We start from the raw sequence: 24685 nt of genomic DNA on the forward strand, positions 1-24685 counted from the left end.
TTCAAAGACTTTTCAGGTTATAAGTTTAGAGTTAATGATATATTATGATCCTAGAATTATTGCTCTCACACTGACATTGGCAACGATACCTATTATGGTGCAATTGCTATTTTCATTTTGCAGAGTAGAGTAGGGACTGGCCAGAGAGGGATTACTTTGAAGCAGTTGGCCAACTTAAACACATCTTGCAATGCATGTGAACTACAAATCCTTGTTTATATACAAAGTTTGCTAAAAATGTGTAAGGCTGTGTACAGTGTACAGAGGGTTGATTGAGATTTTCTTGGTATTCATGTGGCACCTGATGGCGTATATATACTGTGTGTGTAAAGCTATTTGGATTTGAGCGCAGACATGTTTTATTTCTATTGTATTTGCGTGTATGTGCACAAATGCTCTATTGGCTTCAATGGAAAGCAGGTGAGGTGCCCCCCTCATATCTCATTAAAGAGAATCTGTCTTTAAAATATTATATCACTTAGGGGACTTGTAATAAGCATAGGATGTGAGCTGCAACATAAACGGGTAAAACCCTGAAAAAGAGTAAAATATTTATGACAGTAGACTTTTTTTTTAACTGGTGAGTGCATAGAGCGCATGGGAAGAGGGGATATTTACAAAATATAAATATATATACACATACATACATACACATATATACATACATATACAGGGCCAAGAGAATTTTTCAGGAAGTCAATGAAAGGATTAGCTGGATAGGGTCGGCACTCACCTTCCACTGGGCACTGTATGCTAACTGGTACTCGGGCCACGCTGCCCGCTGTTGGCTGCCTCTGGCTGTCCAGACTTTGGAATGTGAGCTGGTGGGAGAGCTGGACACTAATTGCTGGGTCCCATCACCTCGCTCTGATCCCCCCCATACCCTCTACATGTGTCACTTATTCCCCCATCTGCCCAGGGATGTTGACCAAAGTTCTACAAGAAAGTCAATTTAAAAAAAAACACAGGCAAATATCGGACGCTTATTAAACAATTTCATTTATTAGTGTCAGTGCATTTTAAATATTATCTTGTCAGTGTTCTTGTCCACAAATACACAATGCAGGGCCTTGGATAAAACATCAAAAGAAATTTGGATGATCTCAAATTTGGATGATTTTAAAATGCATGAAGTCCATAACAACCAGATTAAAGCAACTAATCCTTTGCTAAGGACAACACGGACACCTTCACTAAATTCACTATTTTCCATGAGGCCCACTGTTAAATAAAATAGAATTATGTCCCTATTCAAAGCACCCGTATCATTATACAAATCCTGAATTAAAAAAAGAGCGAGCTAAAATCTTGAACCCTGAGATCACAGAGGCTTTTGCACCCATGAGTGCTCATGCAGAGTGAGTTGGTTTCTTATGTTTGAAATGCACATCAAATGCAAAGTGGGTCGAGTGCAACCTTTGCTGAGTTTCGCACCCAAACTCCCACATTTGAGCAATGTCACACCCATCTACATGAGCCCTAAACTAGCAGCTCACAGACAGATTCTGTTATAGATATGTAGTGTATTGGCCCGCCAACACAATCCATTCAAATAGATCGAATCAGGTAGGCCCTCACAATACACAGAGGTTTTTAAATTATGCTAATCTGACAGATCAAATCTAAGCAAAATCTGATTTTGAGTAGCCTGCAGAAATGTCGTGCCAGGACCTGCACCTTATAGTAGCCTTTCATCATTTTAAAACTAAAGGATGCCCAAAACTTAATTTTTCAGTTTTGTGTGGTTACTGGCAGAGTCATATTTATAGACTTTAGAGATTCCACCACCATTTCCAATCCTTTACAGTGGTTATATACTTTATATAGCCCAAAGTTTGTAGACCCCTAACTATCACACCTTTATGAACTTTTTGGATACCCCATTCCAAAACCATGGGCTACAATATGGAGTCTACTTCCCCCAACTTCTCTGGGAAAGCTTTTAACAAGATTTTGGAGGATGTCTGGGGAAATGTGCGTGCATTCAGCCAAAAAAGCATTTGTAAGGTAAGGTAGTGATGTCGGATGAAAAGACTTGGCTCACTATCAGGGGCGGACTGACAACTCATGGGGCCCCCGGGCAATAGGGGATCATGGGGCCCCTGTGTCCTTGCCCAAACTCAAAAAAGCCTATGAAAAAGGTACCAGGGGCATCTCATGGGGCCCCTACTGACCCCGTGCCCTTGGGCAGTGCCCAAGTTTCCAAATGGTCAGTCCACCCCTGCTCACTATCAGTGTTCCAATTCATCCCAAAGGTCTTCAGTAGGGTTGAGATCAGGGGCCCTATGGAGGCCACTTGAGACCCTCAATTCAAATTCATCAAACCATGTCTTTATGGAGATGTTGGTTGAGAAGACCTGACTCATTCCAATTCATCCCAAAGGTGTTCAGTAGGGTTGAGGTCAGGGCTCTGTGCAGGACACTTTCCTTCACACCAAACTCATCAAACCATATCTAATTGAGCTGACTTTGTACAAAGGGGCATAGCCTTGCTGGAACAGGAAAGGACCTTCCTCAGACTTTTCCCACAAGGTTGAAAGCAGGCAATTGTCTAAAGCAGCCTTTCTCAACCTTTTTTTAACATTCAGGTCTCAGAAAATCCATGTCAGATTATACCTATCATTCAAGGGACATTATCGTGATAAAGTAAAAGAAAACAAAAAAAAAACGGAATGAGGTGTGTTTCGTATATTTGAAAGTCAAGGCTGTTCTGAGCATTATTTTTGGTAATAGTAATTAAATGAATAATAGTAATAGCTAGAAATGAAACACTGACTGTGGAAATTGTAGTTCTCCCTTGGTGGTCTGTAAAGTGCTCCCTAACACTGGTGGTCAGCAAAGTGTGCCAATACATTGATGGTGAGTGGAGAAGGGTCCCATTAGATTGGTGGTCTGTAAAGGAAATACCTATTTGCATTGATGGTCAGTGGAGAAGGGCCCCTTAAGAAGAATGAAGAATGCCTCTTACAGATATTGGAAAGGACCACTGGTGTCAGTGATAACTTATCTAAGATGCACCTTGTTTAAGGAACCACTAGCTACCTCTAAGGGAAACCTTGGGTTCCAGGAAGCCCTGGTTGAGAAAGACTAGTCTAAAATGTTGTAGTATGCTGTAACATTAACAATAACCTTCACTGGAAATACCTGACAGCAATCACTTTCAGGGATATCCACATACATTTGGCCATATAGTAGTAGTGATGGCCAGGTATCCACAAACTTTGGCCAAGTAGCGTACAATATATAAAATTGAACATGTGCTTTGAATACACTGAGTAACAGGTCTGCCTAAATACCCGTTCTCACCTTCTTCATAAAAATATTTGCCTTCCCTTCGCTATCCTGCAACTTTGCTCAGTTACCTGGAGCAAAAAGAAATTTCAGTACTGCTGAGCATTGGAGAGCATGTGACTGACCCGTTCCTCCCCTGATGCAGTGCTGGCTGTTTAGGGGATGGGTAGAGAGTCCTCAGGGGCAGGGTGAGAGCCTTTAGTCCTAAGTAAGCTACAACTAGATTGACTTAAAGATTACAAAGGGTTTCCTCTCTTCTCTCCACTCTGCACATATAGCAGTGGGACAGTGAAGGGAAAGTGGGTATAAGCAACTGGGGTTGGTTGGGCATTTAAGTGATCCTGTTGCTTTGCCCTGTAGCACATGTTCACTTTAAGCCAGTTGATGGTCAAGTTCTTCGATGGATGTACTTAAAGATACACATATCAATGCAAGGAAATGTCACTACTGGAATCTCTGACAGACAAGAGAATCTGCAAGCCAATGTCTTCCAAAAACTGAAATATCAGTTCCCTGTGCAGCCTAAGTCACTACAATGGGTCAAGGAGCACAAGGGTGGCAGTGTTTGGGCTGAGCTGCAGGTCCTAGCAGGAAGAGTCGTAAGAGCTACACCAATTTCATGTTTGGCAAACCCGCAAGATGCTAAATGTGAAATAATGGTTACTGCAGTGTTTTCCCAACACAAGTTCTGTGAAAACCAAAGCTTTGCTCCAGCACAGCCCTTTCCTGCCTCTGATAATAGTAGGAGATGTGATCACTGCCATTAATCTACTCACTCCATACAGAATGCTGAGGAGGACCATGTTTTCTCTACCCAACATTGTCCTCAGCTGCCATGCAGCACAAAGTGGCATTACGCTGCTGTCTAGTGAGGTTTCCTTAGAGCCGGCTTGGGCTGTTGCAGTTTCTCTGAGGTTTTGTCTTTCCTCTCGGTATCGGAGTCAGAGGAGGACTCATTGCTGCTCTGCTGCTTCTGCCACATTCCTGCGTAGATGCCTCCTTTAGCGAGGAGCTCCTCATGTCTACAAGCAAGAAGAACACAGTTTATTAGCTATAGTGACCACAGGAAAGCAAAGGTTGTCATTTACATATTTCAGCCAATCACATCCTACCACTCCTACATATGGACACAAATAATCATTTATTTGACCACTCGCTGTCCAGGGCAGTTTTTTAAAATTTTTTACAAATATGTTAAAAAAAAACCCCAAAATGATATATTTTCTGAAAGCTGAGACCCTGGAGAATAAAATGGTGGTTATTGCAATTTCTTTTTATATTTTCAGAACAAAAACACACTAAAATGAATTTTACTGCATACAAACAAAACAACAATTTTTTTGCAAAATGTAAAAGATGAGACTGCTTTAAGTAAATAGATGGATGCCAAACATGTCAAGAAGACTTTTTCATGGGTGACGCGGTGGTGCTTTTAATTTTTTTTATTAACCACTTCCCATCCGTATATAAACGGCTGGACGGTGGCAGTGCAGGGTTGGGTGGCCATTTACAAACAGCCTCCCCGCCCCATGCTTGTGCGCGCTCCCTGCATCCCCCTCAATATATAATTATATGATCGGGACCTCACACAGAGGTCCCGTAGAACAATCGGTGTTCCACTGTGTCCGGAGGACACAGTAGGCACCGGATCGCGGTGCTGTACGCTCCCAGGGAGCACGCACAAGCAGGGGGCGGGGAGGCCGTTTATAAATGGCCACCCGTCCCTGCACTGCCGCCCTCTGTCCGTTTATATACATGGGCCGGACAGGAAGTGGTTAATAAATGCTTCTATTATCATTAGCCAGAGTGCTGCCCTTACCTTCCTCTTTCTATAATTTGTCCTTCTTTCAGAACCAGGATCTGATCTGCATTGATCACGGTGGAGAGTCTGGAAATAAAAGAGTAAAAATAATCAGAACTGAAAACCGCAATCCAACCACAAACAGCAGACTACAAAGCTGTTCTATAAACTCCCATCTACAAATGTCACAGATATAGGAACAGATCACGTCTCACCGATGAGCGACAACAATTGTAGTGCGATTGGCGCAGACTTTGGCCAGAGATGCTTGGATGTTGCGTTCGGTTTCAGTATCTAGTGCTGACGTGGCCTAAAAAACAGGCGGGTGAAAATCAGCGTTAGTAAATCGAGGAAGAGCACAGTACAGAGCGCACTGGGTGTTACTGCCAATATGGACGACTGGTCAGCAGCTGCTGTCACAACATATAACATGGCAGTTGCCTGGACAACTGCCACTTTTGGGGTGTCCTCTGAAAAATGTGTTTTTAAATTGTAAGGCAGCCCATAGATGATTACATTTTCTTTTCTACCACTACAGCCAGTGTTGATGGGGAAATGCCCACATGAAAGAAAAATATATTTGAAATGCTACAATTTTGGCCGTATTCAATATATTTAAAAAAAATATATATATATATTTATAAAAATACATTTCAAATATACTGTATGTCTTTAATAATACAGATCTACATTTTTGGAATGCATTTACAAATATATGTAAAACATATGTTAAAATGACTTTTTATACATAAAAAAAAAAAATCTGAAGAATATATTTTAAAAATATATATTTTTAGAAATAGATTTTTTTTAAATATATTCTTCAGACTTTTTTTTAACATATAAAAAAGTAATTCTAACATATATTTTTACGTAAAGTTGTAAATGCATTTCAAAAATGTAGATTTGTATTTTTAAAAACATACAGTATATTTGAAATGTATGTTAAAAAATATTTTTCATATATTTTGTAATAAAGACGCATTGCAACACGCAGTGTATATATATATATATAATATTTATTTATTTAAATATATTGAATGTGGCCAAAATTGTAGCATTTCAAATATATGGCAATATATTTGGGAAGAATATTATTAAAATATATTTCAAATATATTTTTCTTCCATATGGGTGCCTCCGGCAGCTTTTGTGTTGACAGCGGGGGGGGGGGGGGCGGGGGCGTATGTAGCCTTCCCAGTGGGCAGAACACAATGATTACAGCTAGCGGCTATAGCCACAGGCAATAATCACATGTAGAATAATCTGATAGGCTGGTTGTGCCCAAATCGACCAATGGATTGACTTGGGTACAATTCACCTGCCCATACATGCATGGAATTTCATCTGCTCCCTGCTGAATTGGCTGAATTTTGATCCATGTATGGCCGGATTAACTCATGTACAGATAGCTCCATATATATTTGGACACAGCCACATTTTTACTTTTTTTCAGGTATTTACCAAAACATATTCCAGCTATAGTTATATAATGGATATGGGCTGAAAGTGCACAATCTCAGGTTTAATTAGAGGGTATGTACATCCAAATTGGAGGAAGGGTTTAGGAATTACAGCTCTTAAGAGTAGCCAACCCCCCTTTTTGAACGGACCAAAAGTAATTGGACAATTGAATCAAAAACTGTTTCATGGCCAGGTGTGGGCTACTCCTTCGTTATTTAATCATCAATTAAGCAGGTAAAAGGTCTGGAGTTGATTCTAAGTGTGGTATTTGCATTTGGAATCTATTGCTGTGAACCTACATCATGCGTTCAAAGGAGCTGTCCATGCAAGTGAGACAGGCCATTGTAATGCTTCCAAAACAAAACAAATCCATCAGAGCAGGGGCAGACTGACCATTTGGAAACTCGGGCACTGCCTGAGGGCCCGGGTCAGTAGGGGGCCCCATGAGATGCCCCTGGTACCTATTTAATAGGCTTTTTTGAGTTTGGGCAAGGACACAGGGGTCCCATGATCCCCTATTGCCCGGGGGCCCCATGAGTTGCCAGTCAGACAGATCGCAGCAATATTAGGAGTGGCCAAATCAACAGTTTGGTCCATTTTGAGGAAAGAAGAATGCATTGGTGCGCTCAGCAACATAAAAAGGCATGGACGTCTACGGAAGACAACAGTGGTGGATGATTGCAGGATCCTCTCTATGGTAAAGAAAAACCCATTCACAACATCCAGACAAGTGAAGGACACCCTCCAGGAGGTGGGCGTATGATTGTCAAAGTCAACAATCAAGAGAAGACTTCACGAGAGCAAATACAGAGGGTTCACCACAAGGTGCAAACCATTCATAAGCCTGAGAGGAAGGCTGCTAAATGTGACAAATTTACCAGGCCCTTCCCCACCCTCCATCCTGACGGATCCGATTATGCGCTTGCAGCTGTTGGTGGGAAGGAGAGGAGGGAAGCCGGCAGCACGGAGAAATGTATGGTGCACAGGGAGGGTGATGGGTGCAGCGGGAGGGCAACTACTGGATCCAATCCCCTGTATGACTTTCTCTGCAGCATCTAAAAGCCGGTGGGAGGGAGAGAAGAAGAAACCAGCACACAATAGGATCCTTCAGGATGGAGAGTGGGGGAAGGGCCCAGTAAATATTTATTTATTACAGGTACTTATATAGCGCCATCAATTTATGCAGCACTTTACATATATATTATACATTCACATCAGTCCCTGACCCTCAAGGGGTGTACAATCTAAGGTCCCTAACTTACATTCATACATACACATACTAGGGACAATTTAGAAAGGAACCAATTAACCTACCAATATGTTTTTCGGAGTGTGGGAGGAAACCGAAGTCCCCGGAGGAAACCCACGCAGTCACAGGGAGAACATGCAAACTCCAGGCAGGAACCAGCGACCCAAGTACTGCCAGGCGGAAGTGCTAACCATTTAGCCACTGTGCTGCCCATAAATATGTCACATTTATTATCCCCTTCCTTTCCTGAATCTGTACTGATCACTCTCTGTGTTCATTCATAACTGAAGTATAGTAAAGGGGGAGAGCTCTGCAAGGTTGGCTGTATGGGGCCCTGTGGTTTCTAACAGCAGCCCTGAGGGCAGGTTAGTCCTACAATCCTTGGGTGAAAAATGGATGATGATAGCCCAGAATCACCTCATCTAGAAGGACAATTTGTGGCCCCTTTAGAATGGTTCGTGCAATGGCGACTCGTTGCTTCTCTCCACCACTTAACTTCAGACCCCGTTCCCCGACTTGTGTGTCGTATCCTGCAGACAGAAAAAGGAAGATATAAAACAAACACGTCCCCGGAATCTGCACCCGTCTCTTGGGATACTAAAACTGAATCCGTTAGTGAGTGTGGTCCAAAGGAGAGGAACACTACAGGGCCCCTCAGGTCCTATATTCTGTCGCTGGCTGGCATGATTCTCCAGCGTTTCAGCCAGTGATGTGATCAGAGTAGGTGAGAGGTGTATTTAGTGATCCTGGTGCCTGTGATTTGCCCCCCCAGTGATAGAATTGCTAGTGTACATACAACTCCTCCCCTGCACCACTGCTACCTGATACTTCCATCGAGTGCTTTGTCCATGCTGGGATTTGTGGTTCCTCCTGCCAACCAATACACCATTACTGTGCCCTGTAATGACATAGCAGCTTGCAGGAAAAACCTGCTGGAAGCTCTACTGCTTTACTAACCCCCCCGATCACATCAAGCCCGGCTTTGAAATTGTGCGACTAATGCAGGCCATACATGGTTTGAATTCCAAACGATGTTTCGTCCGAAAGAAACGTCGTTCGTTCTGTAATCCGATGGTGCCACCAATGATTTCGAAAATCGGTCGTTTTTCACAAATTTTCCAGCATGCCCGATAAACGAAACAGGGAGGAACCACAAAAATCGGCCGATGCCATCGCCCCACTAACAGAGCGAAAATCGTCCGATTATTCTTAGGTCCGATTTTCGTAAGAAAATCGTTCGGAATTCGAACCATGTATGGCTCACATTACAGTGCAATCATACGATGTCAAATTTGGGGACATGCCGATTTCAGGTGCGATTTGCAAGACATCTGACGCAGATGTCTATGCAAATCGCACCAAAAGAAGTGCATGTACTACTTCAGAAATTGGTGCGGCTCCGACCAAGTCGGAACATCACCGATCTTGTCTCTAAATATCACCAAAACCGTCCTCTCCGCTCCTCGCAAGACCTCCTGCTCTCTAGCTCCCTTGTCTCCTCCTCCCATGCTCGTCTCCAGAGCTTCCCCCATCCTCTGGAACTCTCTACCCCAATTTATGAGACTATCGCCTACTCTGCTGACTTTTAGGCGATCTCTGAAAACCTCTCTCTTCAGGGAAGCCTATCCTGCCCTCAGCTAATACTGGAATCTTCTACTCTTCCAAGCAGTCCATCCCCCACAGTTACTACCTTTTGTACCACTAGCCCCTCCCTCTTAGATTGTAAGCTCCCAGGATCAGGGCCCTCCTAACCCTCTTGTATTGAACTGTATTGTTGCTGTATTGTCTTCTGTTATATTGTGAAGCGCTGAGCAAACTGTTGGCGCTATATAAATCCTGTATAATAATAACCGTGCCGATATGACCGCTGTAATTGCGGACAACAGGGTGCGACTTGACATGCGATTTGCAAATCGCATAGCATGCAAATCGCACGTCAAGTCACATCCGTATTATTGATTCTTTCAGCTTCTGTTATTATAACCTCTCCTCCCAGTTCTATGCATTTTAAAAACACGCAGAGCCCTTCCTAAACCTGTAAACGATTACCGTCATTCACCCACCATCACGGAAGGAGAGTATCCGTTCGTGAATATCGGCCGCAATTGCTGCTTGCTCCACCTCCTCGTCGCTGGCGCTGACACGCCCATAGCGGATATTATTCCGAATAGTATCATTAAACAGCACTGTGTCCTGAGGCACCACCCCAATGTGGGAGCGAAGAGAGGCTTGCAGAACCTAGGGGAGAGAACGATAACTTCTTGTTCAAATATTTAAAAGATTGAGAATTTCTAAACAAATCGTGTGACATTCATCAATTCCAGGAACATCAGAGAAAGAGTCTCTGCTTACTAAAGTCAATATTTAAAAAAATATAAACCCCTAAGTTATCAATGGTGAAGGTACCCTGTAGTGTTTTAAAAGTGGTGGCGCCACTCTAAGTGTAGGAGTTGCATAAAACCAAGAAATTTAACACCTTCCCGCCTGGCCTATAGCAGATGGATGGCCGGGCAGGACACTCGCCATTGTGACTAGTCATCATATGATGCCTCCCGGCCCTTTTAGGGGTTTGTTACGTCGGGAGATGGGGCTCTGGGAAATGTGACCGCCGTGATTGGTTGTCACAGCGGTAACATGATTTGAAAGGTCCCGATCACAAGTAGTGATCTGGACTTTTCTGTAAGGTGCAGGTAAATAATCCGGGAGCACACAGGGTGCATGCTCGGCACATGTTTGTTAACTTTTAACCACTTCAAGTCTGGACACTTTCACCCCCTTCCTGTCTAAGCCAATTTTCAGCTTTCAGCGCTATCACACTTTGCATGACAATTGTGCGGTCATGCAACACATGAACATATGAATTTTTTAGCAATTTGTTTGAGACAGATAAAGATTTATTTTGGTGGTATTTATTCACCACTGGGATTTTTATTTTTTTTGCTATATAAATGAAAAAGTCCAAAAATGTAGAATAAAAGTGTTTTGCAAATAAATATTATTTCATAATAAAACTTATCCAGTTGTCTATTTAGTACAAAAAAAAAAAAATTAAATTTTTTTTTACATTTTATTTTTTTCTATGATTATGTTTTTTTTACATACTGTCACACTAGCAGTACAGTGTCACCATGGTGACACTGTACTACTTGTGGGGTGATGAAGATTTTTTTTTTATACTGATTGCTTTTACACTTATAAAGGCTGTAAAAGCAATCATTTCTCCTTCTCTCTGGCTGCATTCTTGCAGCCATTGAGATATACTGTGTGAGCTGTGATTGGTCACAGCTTGTCACATGGTACAAGGCTGTTGTGAATAGCCTTGTACCATGTGACCTCTGTGATCATTCACAGATTTCACATGTAGTAAGCAATGATGTCAGAAGTGACATCTTGCTTACTAATCTGCATGTGATCACTGATTGGCCAATCAGTGATCACATGATCGGGACCTCGTACAGAGGTCCCGTCCGAGGATCGGTGTTCCACTGTGTCCGGAGGACACAGCGGGCACCGGATCGCGGTGCTGCGCGCTCCCAGGGAGGCCGTTTCTATACAACTACCCTGCAGTGCCACCGTCCGGCCGTTTATATACAATGGCCAGTCGGGAAGTGGTTAAAACAGAAACATATAGGAGAAGTTGTTGGTCTTCAAAAGCACCAAACCAAAACCGATATTCTCCTGTGGAACCTATATTATAACTAGGCCTCCAGCCGCAACGCACCGGAACGGAGAGAAAACATACCATCCGCAGTGCAGAACCACCACCTTCCAGTTAAACCTTGGTTAACTGGAATGCCCCCGGACACACCATACTGCCGATGGGTCCCAAACCATTATCTTTAGCTTCAAAATAAGTGCCGCCTCCAAAGACCAACAACCACCCCCGGAACCCGAACAAACACACACAGCGGGCACCAGATCGCGGTGCTGCGCACTCCCAGGGAGAACGCACAAGCAGGGTGCGGGGAGGCCGTTTATAAACCGCCACCCGCCCCTGCACTGCCACCGTCTGGTCGTTTAAATACACGGGCCGGACGGGAAGTGGTTAAGTAAAGCATGTGGCCGCTCGGCGTCAAGGCCCAGCTGCTGAGAGGCCGCATATTTACGTACTGCCGGTGTCAATCGGTTAAGGACAATTAATAGTTCTAGACATCCCTTATAACAAAGCAAAACTTCCATTTTTGAGTTCAGCGCCACTTTGATAAAAAATTGCTGGGATGTAACAACTCTTCTGTCAAACAAACCTCTTCTATTTGCTCCTATCAGTTTGATTTATGTATACTGCCTTCGGCACAAGCACAGCGCACATTATAGAGAAGGCGCTAGGGGTCCAGTTCTGCTTGGTGTGCTTACCGTGGAAATATCCTGCCCATCAACCCGGATGCTGCCTCCTTTCACATCATAAAAGCGGAAGAGAAGACGTATAATTGTGCTTTTTCCTGAGCCTGAAGGCCCCACCTGGAAGAAGAAGAAGAAAGTTTGAATTTATATTCTACATGTGGCCAAGTGCTGGTCGCCTACAACCCTTGTTGTTCTGGGGAGGTTAGATTCCTGAAGCTTTCAGGAAATGCTGAGACTTGTAGTTTGCAGACAACTGAACACAGAGGTAGACGCTTGGTTTGTATAACAGTTTATAAAATAAAACTCACCAGCGCCACAGTCTGCCCCGGCATCACGGTGAAAGAGACATCTCGCAGGATCTCACGACTGCAAGAGGCAGAAAGAAACAGTTAAACAGTTTATTGTTTTTTTTATATTTAATTGCATACAGCAACCAACCGAATACAAAATATCATCCCATCAGAACATGGATTTTATGTCAGGTTCACCAGAAGGCTTTGAGAATTGGAGGATAAAAATCAAGACTCATGATATAGAGAAGCGTTCTGTCTTTACAATCGGTCACTCCCAGTGGAGTACCCAATTCACAAATAGAACATTGGGGAACTGGAGAAAGTACAGAGAAGGGCAACCAAACTGATACGAGGCATGGAGGAGATCAGCTATGAGGAAAGATTAGAGGAACTGAATTTATTCTCTACTGAGAAGAGGAGATTAAAGGGGGGATATGATCTCCATGTATAATACATAGGGGGGGATATGATCTCCATGTATAATACATAAGGGGGGGATATGATCTCCATGTATAATACATAAGGGGGGATATGATCTCCATGTATAATACATAAGGGGGGATATGATCACCATGTATAATACATAAGGGGGGGATATGATCTCCATGTATAATACATAAGGGGGGGATATGATCACCATGTATAATACATAAGGGGGGATATGATCTCCATGTATAATACATAAGGGGGGATATGATCTTCATGTATAATACATAAGGGGGGATATGATCTCCATGTATAATACATAAGGGGGATATGATCTCCATGTATAATACATAAGGGGGGATATGATCTCCATGTATAATACATACGGGGGGGATATGATCACCATGTATAATACATAAGGGGGGATATGATCTCCATGTATAATACATAAGGGGGGATATGATCTCCATGTATAATACATAAGGGGGGATATGATCTCCATGTATAATACATAAGGGGGGATATGATCTCCATATAGAATACAAAAAAAGATCATCAGGTGAAAATTAAGGGAAAAAAATCTGCAAAAAAAACCAAACTAATGCAGCCATTACAACTGAGAACTGGTAAGCTGCAGTATATTACATTTTTGGGTCTAGAGGTACTCTTTATTTCCCTGACAGGTCCACTTTAATAGTGCAAGGACAGTAAGCCAGGTCCCTACAGAATGTTGAACAAATGAAGTGTGTAAAAAACAATTCCTTCTCCTATTATACACAGTGTACTACAGAAAGATTTATGCTTTTTCCCCCCATGCTGGAATATGTTCTACCCGTACCCGTCTGTATAGCTGAAATGGATATTTTCAAACTCAATTTTTCCATGGCGGAACCTCAGGTGGTCAGCATTCACCAAATCCTTCACCTGTGGAGTACAGACAATACAAGACAGCGATTAGCCGGGGCGATCAACCATCTCCAGATTAAATTGTAAGAGTCAATTCACATCTGTGTTCTGTAAAATGTGATGTGCGTTTTTTGAAAATGCGTTGTATTAAAATCAAAATGCAACGCACATGCGTCTTTCTTCCCTGGTCATCTGAGAAAAATGACGATTTAAAAAAAAAACAAAAAAAAAAAAACACATTTTGTGTTTTTGGTGCAGTACCATTGACTATAATGAAAGGTGTGTTTTTGGTGCATTTTTCACAAAATGCACTGAAAGGGCAGCAAGCAGGACTTTTCAAAGTCACAGCACATAGCATTTATAGCAGAATTCCGGTAAAAAAAATGTTCGCCTGTGTAGTGGGGCTGCGCCTACAATGGATGGGATAACTGTCTATCTGAATGCTGCTGCCAGACTCATCCACCTTACTAACCGTTCCATGTCTGCCACCCCTCTCTGCCAATCCCTCCACTGGCCTCACTCAGTGTCCTCCATCCCTCTCTGCCAATCCCTCCACTGGCCTCCACTCAGTGTCCTCCACCCCTCTCTGCCAATCCCTCCACTGGCCTCACTCAGTGTCCTCCACCCCTCTCTGCCAATCCCTCCACTGGCCTCCACTCAGTGTCCTCCACCCCTCTCTGCCAATCCCTCCACCAGTGTCCTCCACCCCTCTCTGCCAATCCCTCCACTGGTCTCCACTCAGTGTCCTCCACCCCTCTCTGCCAATCCCTCCACTGGTCTCCACTCAGTGTCCTCCACCCCTCTCTGCCAATCCCTCCACTGGTCTCCACTCAGTGTCCTCCATCCCTCTCTGCCAATCCCTCCACTGGCCTCCACTCAGTGTCCTCCATCCCTCTCTACCAATCCCTCCACTGGGCTCCACTCAGTGTCCTCCACCCCTCTTTGCCAATCCCTCCACTGGCCTCCACTCAGTGTCCTCCACCCCTCTCTGCCAATCCCTCCACTGGCCTCCACCCCTCTCTGCCAATCCCTCTACTGGCCTCCACTCAGTGTCCTCCACCCCTCTCTGCCAATCCCTCCACTGGCCTCCACTCAGTGTCTTCCATTCCTCTCTGCCAATCCCTCCACTGGCCTCCACTCAGTGTCCTCCATCCCTCTCTGCCAATCCCTCCACTGGCTTCCCATTGCCCAACAAATAAAATTCAAAACATTAACAATAACATATAAAGCCATTTATAACTCTGCCCCAAATTACATCACCGATCTTGTCTCCAAATACCACCCAAACCTTACTCTCTGCTCCTCGCAAGACCTCCTACTCGCTAGCTCCCTTGTCTCCTCCTCCCATGCTCATCTCCAGGACTTCTCCAGAGCTTCCCCATCCTCTGGAACTCTCTACCCCAATTTATCACACTATCGCCTACTCTGCTCACTTTTAGGCGATCTCTGAAAACCTATCTTTTCAGGGAAGCCTATCCTGCCCTCAGCTAATAATGGAATCTTCTATTCCTCCTACCAGTCCATCCCCCACAGTTACTACCTTTTGTACCACTAGCCCCTCCCTCCTAGATTGTAAGCTCCCAGGATCAGGGCCCTCCTATCCCTCTTGTATTGAACTGTATTGTTGCTGTATTGTCTCCCGTTATATTGTAAAGTGCTGAGCAAACTGTTAGTGCTATATAAATCCTGTATTATAATAATAACTGCCCGTTTCGCTCTCTGGGAGAGAACGGAGATATACCCAGCTGACCCACCGATCCTCCCCGCACAAAACCGGTCCTTTCAGTTCCTGCACCCCCCCCCAGCAGCAATCTTGTAAATGGACTGTTCCTGACATCAGCACGCTCCAAGGACAGGAATAGTCCACCGTTGGACCAGGAAGGGGGAGTGCGGTTTTCCGGAGGAACGGCGGGTCAGGTGAGTTTGAGCTTTGTGCTCACCCCTAGAAAAAAAAATGAGCAGCTGATCCATGTGGTGGGGGCACTGTCCCACTGCATGGTGAACAACTATTTTTGACCGGAATTCTGCTCTAAAGGGGATATTTTACATGCACTTTTGAAGCGCAAGGAAGGTGAGTTTTAGCGCAGTAAAAGAGCACTGATGTGAACCGGCACTAACAGTTCTATCACATTAGTTGCGTTGATCTGCATAGATCAACACAGGTTCAACATAAAGGCATAAACTTTGTTCTATATGTGCCTCAATCACATGTATGGTGATGTGAAATGCGAAAAAATGCAGCATGTCGGCATTTTTTTATGCAGCACAACTCAGAGCACCACAGCGCTTCGCAATGCATAGAGCTGAATTGAAAAAAAAAAGGCAAACAGTGCAATATATTATAACAACGTACTGCCCTGGCCCTACACAAGGCACACCGGCATATGTGTTATATGGAGCATAGTGCTTCCCAGCTCTTATGATGAGCCCTAATGATGGCCATACACATTACAATCCATTTGTACAAACTCCCTTGGATTTATTAAAACTCCATTCAATTCATATCCAATCCGACAGGCCCTGGCCCTACATAGGTATTGGTGGATCTATAGGAGATTGTACAACACATGCATAAAAGCTGCTCACCTCCTGATCTTCACTGAAGAGTTCAAACATGTTCTCCATGTCGATGAATGAATTCTGAATCATTCTGTAACACACAGATAAACATTTTCAGCAATGCTGACACTCACATGGAATCTCTGCTATGCTTGCAAACACCTTTCTTAATCCCGGGACCCTCATCTGACCAGCTCCCAACTTCCGGACTTCTCTCATGCTGCTTCCTCTCTTTGCAACTCTATTCTGCATACCATCAGGCATTCACCAACACTCCAAGGACACTTATAATGAAAGAAATACTCAGGATGCTAGCATTCAACACACTTTTTCTGGGTCAGTGACTGGAAGTATTGAATCCATTAGACCCGAAAAACATTAGGGACTTATCAGTGCAGACTTCATCAGAGTTCACGAGAATGAACAATGGCACTGTCTATGTGGACTTAAAGGGTTATGCCACTTTCGTGGGGAAAAAAATAAAAATAAATAAATAATAATAATAATAATAAAAAAAAAAAAAATATATATATATATATATATATATATAATTGCTACACAAGTCATGTTGTGAATGAATGTTATTAAACATGACTTTTCCTTTTCAGTCTGCAGTTCTGTAATTTTCTGTGAAATGCAATGTAATATGGCTGCCTGGTGGCATTCTGTACACAGATGGTGACAGCAAAGACAGGCCCTCTTTATTGAGACATCTGAGGTCTATTAGACCCCAGACCTGAACAGCATTAGATCAGACCAAGATAGATATGATCTGATACTTGTACAACCAAGAAATAGCTTGTAAACAAATGATATACATATACAGGTCGCTTCCACTTTCTAATATCATAGAGGTGATCAGAGACAAATCAGGTTTCTAAACATCTCTATGGTAAGCCAGTGCAACTGCTGACTGAACACTTTTGTCTATTTACTCACTCAATTTATAACATTTGTATCGTGTGTTTTTTCTGGATTTTTGGTTGATATTCAGTCTCCATCATTTAAGATACACCTATGATAACATTTATAGACCCTTTATGTAAGTGGGCAAATTTACAAAATCTGCAGGGGATCAAATAATTATTTTCCCCACTGTATATTCTCCAAGAGATGTCAAATGGTTTATTGCTCTTTAAGCTTTCAAAAAAATATAATATCAGATTTGGATGGACTGACCCTTTTAACTCTTGTATCTTTACCATGCCCTCATTTTTAATCCTTATGTCCTAGCTCAGTGGTCTTCAAACTGTGGCCCAGGAGCCATATGTGTCCCTTTTTTTGCCTGTATCTGGCCCTTGGGGCACCATTCATCCCAATGACACCAATGATGGGACACTATTCCTCCCACTGAAACCAATGATGGGGAACCATTCATCCCAATGACACCAACGTTGCGGCACTATTCCTCCCACTGATACCAATGATGGGGCACTATTCCTCCCACTATTACCAATGATGGGGCACTATTCCTCCCACTGACACCAATGATGGGACACTATTCCTCCCACTATTACCAATGATGGGGCACTATTAATCCCACTGATAACAATGATGGGGCACTATTCCTCCCACTGACACCAATGATGGGACACTATTCCTCCCACTATTACCAATGATGGGGCACTATTCCTCCCACTATTACCAATGATGGGGCACTATTCCTCCCACTATTACCAATGATGGGGCACTATTCCTCCCACTGATACCAATGATGGGGCACTATTCCTCCCACTGACACCAATGATGGGACACTATTCCTCCCACTATTACCAATGATGGGGCACTATTAATCCCAATCACACCAACGTTGCGGCACTCTTCCTCCCACTAAAACCAATGATGGAGCATTGCTTACTCCCATTGGCATCAAGGCTTTTTCTACTCCCACTGGCTATGGGCTGGCTAAAACCTAAAGGACAGTAAACTGGCCCTTTGTTTGGAAAGTTTGGAGGCCCTGTCCTAAGCTGGACAGTTCTGCATCTCGGATCTCAGTGGACTATAAATGGGTTACACCAGTAGCTGGAGGGTCCATGCATTCTCTGGGCAGGCCTTAAGTGGACTGTAGAAGGGTTACATGTGTACTAGGGACTGGGACTGAAATGTTGGTAAGTATGCTAATGTATCTTTATCTCTTCAGCCATGCAGAAGATTGCTCGTCTATAAACAGATGCCACTAATGAAATAAATTATTTGATCCCTATATTATCTCAAGGCCTCTCAGTACCAATTTGAGAGCACAATCCATCACTGAATAGACTGGCAGCAGGCAATATTTTTCCCTCGGGACAGATACATGGTCCATGCTTTTCTAAAGCACAACTTACCTGTAGTAGGTACCAAACCAGTTGAGTGGTGTGTAAAGTTGGATGATATAGGTACCAAAAAGCACATAGTCACCAACCTGTATATGCAAGAAAGCAGCAAATCAGAGAAAGGATATCCATCTGTATACAAAGGTGCAGCACAGGAATATGGCCGGTTATTGTAACTTACTTTAAACTTGTTTTCAGTGACAAAGTAGGCGCACAGCAATGAGCCAGCCAATAGCCCCAGCCCAATGATAAGGTTCTGGGTCTGATTTAAAAATGCCAACGTAGCATTAACCTTCCACTCTGACACCTAAAAGGAGACAAAACACTGAAGAACATACAGTCCAATGAAGAAAGCATCACAGACTGACAAATCAAACTAAAGCAATCAATAGATGATTTGATTTACTTTCCTGCAACCAGTGGTTGCTCGATTCCCTGTCTGTGTTAATAGGGGAATCCCTCTGGCAGAGCTATTGTGTTCTGCTAGCAGTGAGATTTTCCGACTGGCAGAACACAATGATTACTGCTAGCGGCTATAGCCATCGGCAGTAATCGCATGTAGAAAAAAATCCAACTGGCTGGTTGTACCCATGTTGATCGATGGGGCTTCTCTATTGTCCCAGTGTCTGTTTTTCGGTATTCCATCAATAACCATAAATCTAAAGTTGGGGGCAACAGAGAATTATCCTTGAGAAAACGGAAAGTCCAGTGGATTCACCACTTGAATACATTATCCCCTAAGAGATTGATCTCTGATTTTGATTTGTATTTATTTCTGTGATTTTTCTATGAGTTGAATCCTTCTTTATGGTGCATATCTATCTATCTATCTATCTATACACACACACAGTTGTGTTCAAAATAATAGCAGTCAGACATCACTAACCGGATCAATCACTGTTTTTGGTAGAAATGATATTTCTACATGGCAAATAATTTACTAGCAGGTGTAGTAGAGTAATAGAAATCCAACAGACCCAACAGTCATGACATGCATGCTGCTGATTCTGTGTAATTGAATCATTAATTGAAAGGGGCATGTTCAAAATAATAGCAGTGTGGAGTTCTATTAGTGAGGTCATTCATTCTTTGAAAAACAGGTGACAATTGCCCCTAATTATTGCCCTTATTTAAGGAAGGAAGGCAGCAAATGTTGTACATGCTGGTTACAGTGCATTTCTCTCTGAAATTCTGAGGAAAATGGGTCGTTCCAGACATTGTTCAGAAGAACAGCGTACCTTGATTAAAAAGTTGATTGGAGAGGGGAAAACATATAAAGAAGTGCAGAAAATGATCGGCTGCTCAGCTAAAATGATCGCAAATGCTTTAAAATGGCGACCAAAACCTGAAAGACGTGGAAGAAAGCGGAAAACTACCATTGGAATGGATAGAAGAATAGCCAAAATGGCGCGGACTCAGCCAACAATCAGCTCCAGGAAGATGAAAGAAGGTGTGACGTTCCCTGTGAGGACTGTTACAATTAGAAGACGCCTATGTGAAGCCAAGCTATCTGCAAGAAGCCCCTGCAAAGTCCCACTGTTGGAAAAAAGACACGTGCTGAAGAGGTTACAATTTGCCAAAGAGCACATTGACTGGCCTAAAGAGAAATGGCGCAACATTTTGTGGACTGATGAAAGTAAGATTGTTCTTTTTGGGTCTAGTGGCCGGAGACAGTTTGTCAGACGACCCCCAAACACTGAATTCAAGCCACAGTACACTGTGAAGACAGTGAAGCATGGTGGTGCAAGCATCATGATATGGGGATGTTTCTCATACTACGCTGTTGGGCCTATTTATCGCATACCAGGGATCATGGATCAGTTTGAATACATCAGAATACTTGAAGAGGTCATGCTGCCTTATGCTGAAGTGGAAATGCCCTTGAAATGGGTGTTCCAACAAGACAACGACCCCAAACACACCAGTAAACGTGCAACATCTTGGTTCCAGACCAACAAGATGGACGTTATGGAGTGGCCAGCCCAATCCCCGGATCTTAATCCAAATAGAAAACTTGTGGGGTGACATCAAAAATGCAGTTTCTGAGGCAAATCAAAGAAATAGAGAAGAACTGTGGAATGTGGTCCAATCATCCTGGGCTGGAATACCTGATCACAGCTGCCAGAAGTTGGGTGACTCCATACAACACAGATGTACAGCAGTTCTCAGAAACAGTGCGACTACAACCAAATATTCATGAAGTCATTCAAAGGTAAGCAAAATCTTCAAACATTTCTCAGTTTATATAGTGAATGTTTGAGTTTGTAAAGAAGAATACAAACACTGCGATTTTTTTTGAACCGTCTAATATTCACTTTTCTTCATTTATTTTAGAGGAACAACACAAATTTGATCTATTTTTCTTCATGTTGTGATTTGGAATAGAATGTGTCGTGTTCCCAATGCATTTGTGTGGATGGAAATAAAAGCTATTAGAAGGATTTTCAGCTTTATTCACTTTTTCCAACACACTGCTATTATTTTGAACACAACTGTATATGAGAAAATACAAATAAGAATAAAGATGAAACTGAAGTAAAAAAAAAAAAAAAGTCTAAAAAAAATCACATGTAGTAAAATCAATGTTAATGTGAAAACCCCACATAATAAATAGCACATATAATTAGAACTATAGTCTCAAACGATGAAATAACAGACTTAAATGATAAAGCAAAACCCACTTTAAGTGAACAACAGCATCTTGACACAGCCCCTTAGAAATCCCAACTTCAGCATACAAAATAATCCGGAACATACTGTATGTGCACTTACCTGGTATTTCAGTATGGCATCATTGAATCGGTTCACCTCATAGTCTTCAGCATTATAATATTTCACCTGAAATGCATCAGACAGGAATACATTAGCATTAAGCCCTGTAGAGAGTTACCCCGGGTTCACACATATGCGGTGCGGTACATCGCATGTGATTCACACAGGAACCGCACCGCATTCCTCTGCGAATCACATGCGATTTGTGTGCGGTGCGATTGGAGACGTACATTATGTATGGCTCTAATTGCACCGCACCCGCACCAAAAACGTGCCGGACCCTTTTTTGGGTTCGCACTAGAAACGGATCGCATGGGTATTCACACCTATGCGATCCGATTCTACACACTGCAGACCAATTTTGGAGTGTAGTTAACTTAACATACACACCCGCATTGGTTCGCATGAACGGGGTGCGATTCTGATCCGGTGCAGAATTCACACAGAAAACGCTGTGAATTCTGGACCACATCCAGGGCCTAAGAGCCATTTACTTACTTTTCTCTGCTATCGTGGAGCTGTGCGCAGCCGGCCTATAGAGGTGAATGGGAACACATCAAACGTAAAGACTCCCCCGTACAGCCGAGTTTGACAGGTATGCAAAGATGGGTGCACAGCAGGGGCGGACTGACAACTCATGGGGCCCCCGGGCAATAGGGGATCATGGGGCCCCTGTGTCCTTGCCCAAACTCAAAAAAGCCTATGAAAAAGGTACCAGGGGCATCTCATGGTGCCCCCTACCGACCATGCACAGCTGCACCAGATTCTGGGGTTGATTTACTAAAGGAGAATAGACTGTGCACTTTGCAAAGTGCAGTTGCTCCAGCGTTTAGTAAATGAGCAGAAACTCTGCTGACTTCCATCATCCAATCACGTGCAAACAAAAATGCTGTTTTTATTTTCCTTGCATTGCGATTGGGTATTCTTTGCAAAGTGAAGCGTCACCTCTGGAGTAACTGCACATGCAGAGAGTGACTGAACTTTGCAAAGTGCACAGTCTATTTGCCTTTTAGTAAATCAACCCCTCTGAGTGCTCCAGCTTTAATAAATCACCCCTACAGACTGGTTGAGTTCATCCAGGGCTCCACGATGAGTTCCTGGAACCAGAAGATTGCCGCTTTCCAGGTACGGCTGATTAGAATTTGCAGACCTCTGGACTGGAAGGATGCAGGATTTATCTAGGTTATCATTTGCATTAGATCTTTAACCCAAGCCAATACATTTATTTTATTATTACACTTTGTACGAGTTGTGGAATTATTGCACCGCACCCAACTGTCTGAAAGGTTACACAGAATAACCCGTTATCAGCCAAATGAAAAGAAGTAATAAAGATGGAGCCTTTATTATGTATTGCTATGCACCACACCCTGGATATACAGTGGGGCAAAAAAGTATTTAGTCAGCCACCAATTGTGCAAGTTCTCCCACTTAAAAAGATGAGAGAGGCCTGTAATTGGCATCATAGGTAGACCTCAACTATGAGAGACAAAATGAGAAAAAAAATCCAGACAATCACATTGGCTGATTTGGAAAGAATTTATTTGCAAATTATGGTGGAAAATAAGTATTTGGTCAATATGAAAAGTTCATCTCAATACTTTGTTATATATCCTTTGTTGGCAATGACAGAGGTCAGACGTTTCCTGTAAGTCTTCACAAGGTTGGCACACACTGTTGCTGGTATGTTGGCCCATCCTCCATGCAGATCTCCTCTAGAGCAGTGATGTTTTTGGGCTGTCGCTGGGCAACACGGACTTTCAACTCCCTCCAAAGGTTTTCTATGGGCTTGAGATCTGGAGACTGGCTAGGCCACTCCAGGACCTTGAAATGCTTCTTACGAATCCACTCCTTTGTTGCCGGGGCGGTATGTTTGGGATCATTGTCATGTTGGAAGACCCAGCCACGTTTCATCTTCAATGCCCTTGCTGATGGAAGGAGGTTTGCACTCACAATCTCACGATACATGGCCCCATTCATTCTGTCCTGTACATGGATCAGTCGTCCTGGTCCCTTTGCAGAGAAACAGCCCCAAAGCATGATGTTGCCACCCCCATGCTTCACAGTAGGTATGGTGTTCTTTGGATGCAACTCGGCATTCTCTCTCCTCCAAACACGACGAGTTGTGTTTCTACCAAACAGTTCTATTTTGGTTTCATCTGACCATATGACATTCTCCCAATCCTCTTCTGGATCATCCAAATGCTCTCTAGCAAACTTCAGACGGGCCCAGACATGTACTGGCTTAAGCAGGGGGACACGTCTAGCACTGCAGGATCTGAGTCCCTGGCGGCGTAGTGTGTTACTGATGGTAGTCTTTGTTACGTTGGTCCCAGCTCTCTGCAGGTCATTCACTAGGTCCCCCCGTGTGGTCCTGGGATTTTTGCTCACTGTTCTTGTGATCATTTTGACCCCATGGGGTGAGATCTTGCGTGGAGCCCCAGATCGAGGGAGATTATCAGTGGTCTTGTATGTCTTCCATTTGTTTTGTCTTGATTTGTTCACACCAAGCTGCTTGCCTATTGCAGATTCAGTCTTCCCAGCCTGGTGCAGGTCTACAATTTTGTTTCTGGTGTCCTTTGACAGCTCTTTGGTCTTCACCATAGTGGAGTTTGGAGTGTGACTGTTTGAGGTTGTGGACAGGTGTCTTTTATACTGATAACAAGTTCAAACAGGTGCCATTGATACAGGTAATGAGTGCAGGACAGAGGAGCCTCTTAACCATTAGCCGCCCGGCCAATGGCCGTTTGGCGGCTTCAAATGTGCTCCTGTATGCTGGGTGCACGCCATTTGGCGTGCTCCCGCACATGCGCAGTTTGCGCTAATGCAGAGCGGCGCAGCAGCGCGATCTGTCACCGGCCGCGTACCTCGGACACGGCCGATGACAGATCTGAGTACCGGCCCCCGTTGCAGGTACCATGTGACCTGCTGTGACCAATCACAGCAGGTCACATGACAGTTGTATACAATGGATGGCTTCATTCATGCAATCCATTGTATACTAGTGCCTAGCTGTGAATGGTCACAGCTAATCACATGCACATGTCAGCTAAGCACAAAAAAAAAAAAAAAAGCTGAATGAATCGATTTCATTCAGGTAAATGCTTGCTTATAGCAAAGTAATTCTTTGCTATAAGCAAATTGTAAAATAATAAAAAAAAAAAAATACTGATCACTGCCCCAAAGTAGTACAATGTTACTATGGTAACATTGTACTACTGTGGTCATATTAAAATATGAAAAAAAAAATCTTAAAAAAAAAAAAAAA

At 43.3% G+C, this 24685-nt stretch overlaps 1 protein-coding gene across 1 annotated transcript in view; it reads right to left on the reverse strand.

Moving 5' to 3' along the window:
- Window positions 1–975: 975 nt before the first annotated feature.
- LOC149459825 (ATP-binding cassette sub-family B member 6) overlaps window positions 976–24685 on the reverse strand; it is a 42522-nt gene continuing 18812 nt past the window's right edge. The window contains exons 6-17 of the mRNA XM_089680591.1: window positions 21418–21483; window positions 18827–18952; window positions 18658–18734; window positions 16358–16421; window positions 13704–13789; window positions 12455–12512; window positions 12159–12263; window positions 9869–10043; window positions 8223–8335; window positions 5308–5402; window positions 5111–5179; window positions 976–4313 (exon numbers count right to left, since the gene is read on the reverse strand). Of these exons, the coding sequence (XP_089536717.1) occupies window positions 4157–4313; window positions 5111–5179; window positions 5308–5402; window positions 8223–8335; window positions 9869–10043; window positions 12159–12263; window positions 12455–12512; window positions 13704–13789; window positions 16358–16421; window positions 18658–18734; window positions 18827–18952; window positions 21418–21483 (1191 nt within the window). The 3' untranslated portion in view covers window positions 976–4156. The remainder of the gene's footprint in view (window positions 4314–5110; window positions 5180–5307; window positions 5403–8222; window positions 8336–9868; window positions 10044–12158; window positions 12264–12454; window positions 12513–13703; window positions 13790–16357; window positions 16422–18657; window positions 18735–18826; window positions 18953–21417; window positions 21484–24685) is intronic.

Source organism: Staurois parvus, unplaced genomic scaffold (genome assembly GCF_062004578.1).
Source record: "Staurois parvus isolate SC_StPar_1 unplaced genomic scaffold, SC_StPar_1.0 ptg000245l, whole genome shotgun sequence".
Classification (NCBI taxonomy): Eukaryota; Metazoa; Chordata; class Amphibia; order Anura; family Ranidae; genus Staurois; species Staurois parvus.